We start from the raw sequence: 10789 nt of genomic DNA, 5'->3' as shown, positions 1-10789 counted from the left end.
ATGGGATAAAGTGGCATCGTTCTAATCCCATACGGGAGCATCCAGTCACTTACTGACTGCAAAACAGAATTGTTAAAGTATTTATTTTAATTTCAATTCAGGTTAGATTTTTTTTTTGTGCACAACGCAGATTTTCTGTGCGCAGAGACGTGCCAGCAGTGCGCAATTGCGCACGTGCGCAGCTTAGAGGGAACATTGATCATGAGACAACATGACAAATAAAATCACAGTTTAGTAACGCAGTAACGCCTATGGGAAAGTAACAGTAATCAAATTACTTTTTTGCAATAGTAATCCCTTACTTTACTCATTACTTGAAGAAAGTAATAACATGGTGGGACATTTAAATCATACTCGGTTCAACATCAAGTGTGCTCTGAAAATATCGCCCATAACAGGACGCCACAATCACCAGCCTCAGCTGTTGATACAAGGCAGGACGGATCAGTGCTTTCATGTGTTTTCACCAGATTCTTATCATATCATCTGAATGTCCCAGCGGAAATCAACACTCATCCAGGCAACATTTCTCCAATCTTCTGATATTTGATTTTGGTGAGCTCGTGTTATGGCTGACAGATGTGGCCTTCTGCTGCTGTAACCAGTCTGCTTTAAGGTTTGGCATGTTGTCCCCATTAACCCTAGAGATTGTGTGAAAAAAATCCTATAGCAGATCAGATGTATCTGAAATTCTCAAATCAGTATATCCTGCACCGACAACCAACCTTTTCTTCCTCATTTTGATCCTTAGGTTTTCATTTCTGCAGGTTTTTCACGACTTTGTGACTAAATGCATCGAGCTACTGCCACGTGATTGATTGTTTAGTTATTTGCACTTAAGAACAGCTGAACAAGTATACTTGACAAAAAGACCTGTGACTGTATTTTCTCTGTATGTAACAGAATTTGTAACAACACACATTTTATAGTTCAATAAGTTTATTTTAGTTAATTATAAGACATATATAACATAAGACAGTTATATATGTTATATCTGTATTTATATGATATCAGAGTTTGTGGCTGCTGGTGGAATGAAGCTGAGCTCACATTATATATTTATGAAGTGTATGAAGAAAGGAAGAAGGAAGTCAGCCTCTTTCCATATATTGATCTGTGTGTGTGTGTGTGTGTGTGTGTGTGTGTGTGTGTGTGTGTGTGTGTGTGTGTGTGTGTGATGGGGTTGAGGGGCCTTCATTGTGTGTCAGGGGTACCTTGGGCTAATGGTTTTGGTTCTCGAGGGACAACAGGGTGGGGTGCTACAGCTAAAACTGTTGTGTGTCCACCATTAGGACAGAGGAAATGGATGCTGCTGGCCAATCACAGCATCAAGAACTAAGTGTTTTCACTCGGGTCATAAGACAATTTGACCTGATTACTCCGCGTGCAGAGTGATGAAAAATATGGACTTCGATGGGTTGAGTACAAGCTAGTGCAGTTTGCTGTCATTTGTTCTCAGTTTCAACTCAGTTTCGATTATGACTTCTGTCATAGCTTTGATGATAATAATAATATAAATAGGCCCGGAGTCCAAAACACTCACCAGAGTTCTACTTTCTATCTATTTCAATATTTCTAAATTTCAAGTGGCTCTGGAACTGAAGTGGAACTGTTCCTCAGACTGGATCTGTCTTATATTAGGCTGACTATCTTTAACAACCAGTACATTTTCTATCAATAATCACACCGTTCCCTATCACCATCAGGCATCGAGAGCAAAAACAGGAAAAAAGAGACTCACCTCGGATCAGTATGCTTCCCGATCCTCTCTGCGTGGAGACATGAGAAGAGGCGATAGGAGGGGCCTGTACGTGTGCTTGGTAAGAGCATAGGAATATGGGCGGGCTGGAGCTTCCCAGTTTAGACCAGCTGCTGGACGCCAACTCGGACTATTATGATGGTATCACAACTTTATAGTACCGGTATCAGAGTAAATATGTTGATTTTTCTTTGTTATAAGAGACACAGTCAGCTGTCCTGGGCTGACTAACTTATCACAGAATAGAAAAGTCTTTATTAAAAGAAAACACGGTCAGCTAGTGAATTAGTACAGGGCAACCTGCAGGGTACTTTTATGCTATAATCTTTCACCAGAGGGTCTACACGGTTTTCTAATGCCAGCTAAATAATAATAACAAGCCATCTGTGCCTACAGGGTTACTAGAATTACCCTTATAATTGATTACTTTCTTATGACTGGTTGAAACTGGTTTTCAGTCATTCCTGTTATTGCAGCAATCCTTACATATATAAAGAGAGACATCTTATTTGGTAAACAAGAAGTAATAGCTTACTAAATGTAGTAAGAAATATCATATGACATGTCCATTTTTCCAAGGGTGCAAAAGAAAAGAACATTACACTCTGCTAGACAGATGTACTGCATTGTAGAGAGTCAGTGGATGAGATATGAGAGATTTTCTGTGTCTGTCCTTGTGACAGTGGGGCTGAATCAGTCTGTTAGAGAAGATCCTCAGAAGCTGCACCTTGCTGAGGCTTTTAAACTCCATCATTAAGCTGTGTTTATTGCTGTTGCCAGTACAAGAGAAGTGAGCCACTGCAGTTGTGTGCAGCAAATATAAACCTCACTTCCATGGGATTTTGCAAAGAACTTGACCCGAGTCCACATTTAAATGTTATTGGGTTTGAGGCCTTTACACTGAGGCAACGAGGAATCTGATGAATTAAGGTCTGAGCTGTAAACAATACAGAAACAGAGGTAATTTCTTAGAATAACAAAACATTTCTCCTTATAACAATGATACAATAATACAATAATAATGAAATAAATAATACTTATATATGTATAACCAGTCCCACTGGAACCCCTGAAGCTTTTAACTCCTTCCGAGTGGTCATAGCTGTGTTGGTGGCCCTACCTCACCAATCTTTTTCTTACTCTTCTCACTCAGTATATGAGGATGGCCGGCTCTAGGCAGATTCAGACAAGTACCCCAGTGCTTCCATTTTTTAATGATGGATTTACCTGAACTCTGTGGGATGTCCAGTCAGTTGGAAATCTTTTGTAGCCATCTGTTTTCATTGATTCGTTCTCTGTGATGCTTGGGATGTTCTTTTGTCACCATGTTACAATTGTGGCAGGAATACTGATGAACCAGAGACTGGACCTCACATACACGTGTTTTCATACTAAAATCATTTGACAAACATCAACTGCACTCAGGTGATCTCTCATTACTAATATGACACTGCAGGAATCAGCTATCTGGACCTCTGTTGAATTGTTGTTGTTGTTGTTGAATTACGTCGTTGACTTTAAAGGGGGGTAATTTATGCAACGTGTGCCTGGTTACACAAACTCAATGTTTAATGTGTTTATTTCAAATTAAAAGCTCTCAACCAATTTCATGGACAAAACCCTTTGTTTCTTAATCATATGCTTATACTGAAACATTTTTTCCTCCGTAGTGTAGAGGTTAACACATTCACCTTATATGCAAAACATCCCTGGTTTGAGATCGGGAGAAGACACAAACCCAATCTCAGAGGGTCACAAGCTTGTGTATTTTTAGTGGTGGTCTTGGTCAAATCAAATGTGTAGAACTAGCCACTGTGGCAGCCCCTTGGGAAAATAAAGAAGGAGCTAAAAGTACCATGTAGGAACTTGTTGTGGAGAACACAAACTCAAAAAACACAAAACAACAATGTGGCTCTGGCATTCACCATCTGACAACCGTTTATTAATTCACACATTATTCTAGGTGGGAGAGAGAGAAGGCAACCCCACAGGGAGAGAGCAGGAAAGAGAGTGAGATGACACATCAAAGAAGCAAAGTAGAAAAATATGAGGAGTTTAACGAAGGGTCTAATGAGGTTGGCACTAGAACATATGAACCAGACTGGCACAACAAATGTAAAGGTAAGGAATGTAAAAGCGTGCCTTGTATGTGTCTTGGTCACAAAGCAGCCCCCCAAGAGCCAGAGGCAGACAGAGAATCAAGGAGATCCCCGTCATCTGCAGCCCCCAAAAGTACTGACGACCCGAGACTACACATCTCAATGTGCCCACCCCAGCAGAACAGGGAGGGAGGCCCCAGGTGTGTTTTCTAATTACAAGTAAAAACTAAACAAAGCGTACTTTTTTTCCCACCACCACCAAACGCCCGCTCTTGGGAGTGATCATCTGATTGTTGGGGGTTTTCTGTCTATTAGTACTCCACAGATTGAGCTCTCTGCTCAGTTCAGCTACAGTTCCCACAGCGCTCTACAACGTCAGCAACCCAGCTGGTTCTCCGTCCATTTGGTCAAACACTCCCGTGCTCAACGATCCACCCGTGACCCATTCAGCCCTGCAAAAACTATTTATCTTCTATCTAACAAAATATTTATCTATCAATCCCTTATCAATCTAGCTTGCTTTGGCTCGTGTTATAGCAGCCTCAATACCAAATTGTGAGTACTCACCTCTTTTAAAACAAAAAGTACTAAATGCTTCACATTTTTAATAAAACTGCACATTAAAGATAAATGTACTGTATTTTAACATTCAGAGACATGTGGTCTTATAATGGGAAAAAGACTAAGGAAAAGTTAACCTACAAATTTTTTTTCAGCTGTGGGTTAAAATAAACTCATTCAGTCAACCTAATAGACGGAGGAAGGCTGTTCCAAAGTTTAACACTTTAATCTCAAAAAGCCAGGTCGCCTCTGTATTTAAAATAAAAGCTTGGAACAGTTAAGAGACCCTGATCAAATAATCAGACAATAGCTCTGTTCTACAGGCTGCACAGAGCCAGACCAGGTTGAGCTTTATATGTTATTAATAAACTAATACCATGGTTCTTAGCAGAGCATATGACAATGCCAGCTGATGTAATGACTGACCTCTTTACAGAAGCTGTAAGGGCTGAACAGAAGGATTGTGTAAGGAGTGGCTGTAATAGAAAGACAAGTTACAGCTGTGTATCATCCGCATAGCGATGGAAGAAGGTAACTTTGAAGCTGTGAAGTAGATGACCCAGTGGTAACATGTAAAATGAAAACAGAATTAGTCCAAGGATTGAGCCCTGGAGGACTCCATGTACTTGTGGCACACATAAGGAGATATGAATTGCGAAATATCCATCAGATAAGTGTGATGCAAACCATTTGAGAGTTCTTCCGGTGATGCCAGCCCAGACAATACATGTAGTTAAAACGCCACAGGGGTCAAAAAGACCCCTTGGTAGTTCTCTAAGCAGACAAAAGTATTGGGCCAGTTTGTCCATGGAAAACTAAACCTGTGCAGATGTTAATGTCAGAGCAGGTTTGGAACTTTAAACTATAAGTCTGGACTTAATTTAAGCTGTAGAAGTGTATCGGTAGAATTCAGCTGATGGGGCAGAGTAACCACAGTAATGGGCTTGGACCCCCAAGACTCATCCATAACAATGATGCTGAGACAGATGGAAATGAAACTATTCACAGCTGGCTTTCTGATCCATTTATGAAATCTTTCTAATATTTGATCTTCTAATAATAGCTCTCTAATGTACTCAAACTGTCACTTTGGATGCACTACATCACTTGTATGATCAATGTGATCAGTGTTTAAGCATAAATTAATAGCACTACACCTCTTACATGCATGCTAGCATGCGCTACCAAAAATAGTGCTTTGTTGTGTATCTGACGGTCGAAAGCTAAACCAGTTCCACACCACTGAAGCATTTTTACAAACCAGTTCTGGTTCATCTGTTTCATTCAACAATCTGCTTTCGCCCTTCTCATTCTCCGTCGCCGCCATGCTTTTTCCGCCATGTGCATATGAAAACAAAGACACTGCACATGCGCGTTTTCCCCATATTCTATTGCGATATTTCATTTTCTTATCGTTGCCCAGCATTATACCGGTATTACCGGTATTACAAACAGTGTTTGTTGTTGTTTATTTGAAATCTGCAAAATGTCCTATGATTGTTTCTTTTATTTTTTTGAGAGTTAATATTTTGGGTATGGTATCTTTTTTTTTTTGAAAAATACAAGAGTAAAAGTGCTTTTAACATGTGCTTCAAAACTAAGTTTGACTGGGAACCTCAAAGCTCAATAGCCTGCATCAACAGAAATTCACTGCAGCCTATGTAATGTTTGATGCGTCATTATTTATTCCAGTCTATCTTGCAAATACATGTTTGTGCTGCAATGTCACGCACAAACACAAACTAGTAGATCCTTAAGATCAAACCTATGTCAAAATAGTGTCATTCTTTTGGTCCATTGGTGTGTGGTAAGCCATCAAACAAAAGGAAAAACTAAAAATCCGTTTTGGATGAAATGTACATTTGCTGAAGTTCGGAATGCAGGGCTTTTGCCTGTACTGGAGTAATTTCCCACTGGGGAAGCACGCTTTTTAAAAATGTATTTGTTATTTTTACTAAACGTAAAGAACTAAGTAAGGAAAGGAAAGGCTCCAAATAATAAAGTCCTGCAAATTACATCAAAGTTTTTATTTCTTTAAATATTTGTAATAGGCGTTCTGACTACTGAGCAGTACAATGGGTGGGAGTGTTTGTGCCACAAACGGGATCAGTTACTGAATATTGACCTCTCTCTCTCTTTCGCTCGCTCTCTCACTCCTACACGAGCATGCGCAGAGGCTCCGTTTCTCGGCGTTTCCGTGTTGTTTCGTGTGTCAGCAGATTGAGACGGCTCATCGCGGTTGGTAAGTCTCATACTGCGCTCCGGTACTTGGGTCGGTTCGCCTCGTCCCTCTCTGTCTGGCCCTGTAGCTACTTTAGCTGCCTATTTGTTGCTGTTGCTGCCGTTCACAGGGGAGCTCAGGGCGACGGGGAGAGACGCGGACCGCCGCCTCATTCCGCTGTTTGTTTCCTGAAAGAAGCTGTCGGGACACACTCATTTGGCGCGCTTCCGATCGCGCCTTCATAATAAGAGCTTTTGCTGCAGAACAAAATCTTTACAGTCGTCATTTTTGCAATAAAAGTCCAGAAACCGCAATAGAGAGTTGGAAAAACTCGACAGGGGGACGTAATTAGACTTTATTTTTTAAATCATGCTTTTCTTAAAAATAAAAGGCAGAATTGAAAACAAAAATATTCTATCAAAATAAACTCCTAAAGTTTTTTGAGCTACATTTTGAGATCCAAACAATAATTATCAGTAAACCTAACGAGATCTGTGTAGATTTATAGAACAGGAGAAGTAGACCTCGAGTGCTTTCATAACTTTAACTTTACTTTGTACATTTTAAACAAAATGTGTTATAAGCTAACTGAGTCACATATAACAATTTAATCAAAGGTACAGCAGCTACAGAGAGATTGTTTTACTCTGTATATTAAGAATAAATATAACCGAGTATGCTCACTCAGTTATATTTACTCACTCAGTGTTTCAGTACTTTAACCATTTCAAACTGATGTATAAATGAAAATACTCCCTTAGATGAAAAATAATTAATATCTTATAGTTATTATATAAGATTAATTAATATCTTCAATATATTATCTGTTACATTTATATTTCTGACAGCCACAAATGTTTTTGAGAATCTGATGGGTTTCATTTTGTCAGAGGTGATGCAGTTGCCCCCAAATACATGTAGGATTTTATTTTGAAGGTGAATGTGTGTTGACTTCCTGTGTGTTTTAATGGCGTTGCTTCCTGCCATGATAAAGATGATGACAAGTGTAGTCACAATGTTTTTGTCAAAAATCATTGACAATTAGCTCATTGGTGATTTAGTTGATTTAGAGTCAAAATGCTGGTGTTGATGTTGAGGTTTTTGTAGTTGATGTTATAGCTGTTGTGTGAGTTTGGAGTTTAGATCACATGTTTGTCTCTGTGCTCCTTTAAAAGACTATTCTAATCTTAAATCTTTCACTTTTTATTTGCTGAAACTGAAATTCTAACGTGACTATGAAAAAGTTCATACATTTAATCCACTTGCACTTGACAGTGCAAATGGATTAACATTTATAAATATTAATGATTTTAGTTTTTTTGGATGCAAGATATATTTTGTTTTACTTCATACAGTACTGTGCAAAAGTCGTGAACCACACCTATTTACTTTATATTTTGCTGGGGAAATGGGGGAAAAGGTGCAGCAATTTATTCAGATGTGCAAACATAAATGGAAATACAGTGTATAAGGCAAACACAGAGTTTATACTTTTCTATGAGCTTTTCATCTTTATGTTTCAACACAGCTTGAACTGTCTTAGGCAGCTTTCTTTAGTAAGTCTTCAGGAATAGTATTTTAGGCTTCTTGAAGAACATTCCAAAGTTGTTATTTAGATTTTGACTGCTGTTTGCTCCTTATTGACACTGTTTCAACAATGTTTTCTGCAGCTTTAATTCTCGTCCCTTTTGCACTTGCATCACATTTTTAGTTAGATTTTTATGTTCTTTATAGATATTTAATAACAATTTTATCATCGTTTGATAACGTCTCTGATTAGAATAGGTGACCCATGACTTATGACATAGCTCTTTTTATGTGACTGAGGCTGAAGCAGAAACACTGGGTAACAGAGTAAAGTGGTACTGTGAAACATTTAGGTGGTCTTCACAAACTGGAGACATCATATTTTATTGTTTATTTTGGAGAGCAGTTGTCCTTACCTTAATAGATCATTAACGAATAGTAATTTTTGCAGATGTGTTGCTGTCACTCCTTTTCATCTCGTTGAGGATTATGTGTTGTGTTCTTGGTGTGATTTTTGCTGCACCCACTTGGATTATTAAGTATGTACTGAATGATTTATTCATTGATTACCTGACTGGTTCAGATAATAAACTGCTAGAACTTTAACTGAACAACATCAGTTCAAACTTTACTTCTGTTTGTTTTTCTGTTTGAGCAGATAGGAACCAAAGAAGAAGACACGAGATGAAGAGCAAAATCAGCAGCGCTCAAGGTAACACACTCAGCTCCTGACTCACCTGGGTAAACTCTTTCTGTAAAATCCACCATTGTTAGAGTTAAGATTGCATTTTAGTCAGATGCTAAATGTTTATTTTACAACTCCTGCAAAACCTGTCGACTTACTACACTTGAAGGATCCCAATTCAGCCTTTTTTTTTTACTCTGCAGTAGATAAAAAAGCACAGATGTTAACAATTGAATGTTCTGGGTTCATGAAACACAACTCAAACAAGTTAGATTACTTTCTTGAATGTCACATTTTCAGATTGTGTAGAATATTATTATTATTATTATTATTATTATTATTATTATTATTATTATTATTAATATTGTTCATCAAGATGGTTCCAACTTTATTAACAAGTTGTTAGCAGATCAGCTTTGTTTTCATGGATCTTTTTTCACTTTCCAGTTGATGTCACAGATGTGAGTCTTATCTAAAGAAAAGCTTTCACACTCTTTGCTGTGTAGCAAGATCACTTCTTATCCTGAAACTTAATCATCATCAGACCTACTTATTCCTAACCAATGAGAACATTTCTTTCAGGGTTTTTTACAATTCTGTTCCAGATATTCACTGTTGTTTGTGTCCACTTTCATTTGTTTTGATGTACATAATCTTTTCCTATTGTTTAAACTGACAGTTCACCTGCTAGGACCCAGATCCCTTTCAGTCTGCAAGGTGTAACAATTTGTGAATGTCTGCAAACTGTTTTACATATTTGTGCAGGCATTTGTGATATATAACAGCTTGGTACACGATTGTGGTATATCGTATTATAGTAAGATGATGAATATATGTGTAGCTTATGTATTTATATATGTCCATATGTACATTTAATGTATGTCGCCCATATTTAAATTAATATTCACTAGAGTTTGTATCCATGTTTTTGTATCGATGTAGGCCTGACAAAAACTGCTCAAAAGGTGCTAGTAGTAAACAAAAACTGTATTGATGAGCATATGCAGGGTGCCATAGCTTCTTAGACTGTTAAAAGTTTAGCTTTTAATTAATAAGTAATTAACAGTTCTTATAAAAATGGATTACAGTTTATCTTTATAATAACGTTTGACTTTTGCACTAATAACTTATTAATTAAAATCTTGGCATTTTCATTAATATGTTATTGAGCTATTGAGAAAGCATTCAACTTAACATTAAACATTAGAAGAGTCACTGTCAGTGTGTGTTGCCCTTAAAGAAAATGCCTCATTGCCATATATAGGATGTTAAACATTGTCATGTTTACAGAGCCACACAACCTTGTATTGGTCGTGTGTGTGTCTGTGTGTGTGCAGACACACGTGTATGCAGTGGTGTGAAAAAGTGTTTGTCACACTTAAATGCTCATCAAATAGATTTAAATATTAGACAAAAATAACACAAGGAAACAAAATGCAGTATCTAAATGTAGGTGTTATTTCTCTATATACATATATATAAATATACATGGTGGTATGAAAAAGTGTTTGCCCCCTTTGGGATTTTTGTATGTTTGTCACACTTAAATGTTTCAGATCATCAAACAGATGTACTTTTAGACAAAAATAACAAAAGTAAACACAAAATGCAGTTTCTTTAATGAAAGTGTTCATTTTCAAGGGGAAAAAATTCCAAACTTACATGGCCGTGTGTGGAAAAATGATTCCGGCCTCAGGACCTGAAAGACTCGCTGTGGTAAATGAAACAGTGACTTCTGCTGTCTATCAAAACAACATAAAGGAGAATGTTGGGACATCTGTTCATGACCTGAAGCTTAGACGCTGTTGGGTACTGCAGCACAAATGAACCAAAACGTACCAGCAAGTCCACCTCTGAATAGCTTAAGAAAAACAAAACGAGTGGCCTATCCTGACCTAAATCCAATTGAGATGCTGTGGCGTGACTTTATCTATATA

General features: G+C 37.8%; 1 protein-coding gene across 1 annotated transcript in view; it reads left to right on the top strand.

Annotated features, from left to right (window-relative positions):
- Positions 1–6594: 6594 nt before the first annotated feature.
- The window catches only part of l3mbtl4 (L3MBTL histone methyl-lysine binding protein 4), a 21494-nt gene continuing 17299 nt past the window's right edge, over positions 6595–10789 (top strand). The window contains exons 1-2 of the mRNA XM_013914449.1: positions 6595–6661; positions 8826–8879. Coding sequence (XP_013769903.1) covers positions 8852–8879 — 28 coding nt within the window. The 5' untranslated portion in view covers positions 6595–6661; positions 8826–8851. The remainder of the gene's footprint in view (positions 6662–8825; positions 8880–10789) is intronic.

This window comes from Pundamilia nyererei, unplaced genomic scaffold (assembly GCF_000239375.1).
Source record: "Pundamilia nyererei isolate P.nyererei 1_Seehausen unplaced genomic scaffold, PunNye1.0 scaffold00198, whole genome shotgun sequence".
In the NCBI taxonomy this organism is placed as follows: domain Eukaryota; kingdom Metazoa; phylum Chordata; class Actinopteri; order Cichliformes; family Cichlidae; genus Pundamilia; species Pundamilia nyererei.
The sequence above is the reverse complement of the archived record's forward strand: the minus strand, read 5'-3'. Positions and strand labels throughout refer to the sequence as shown.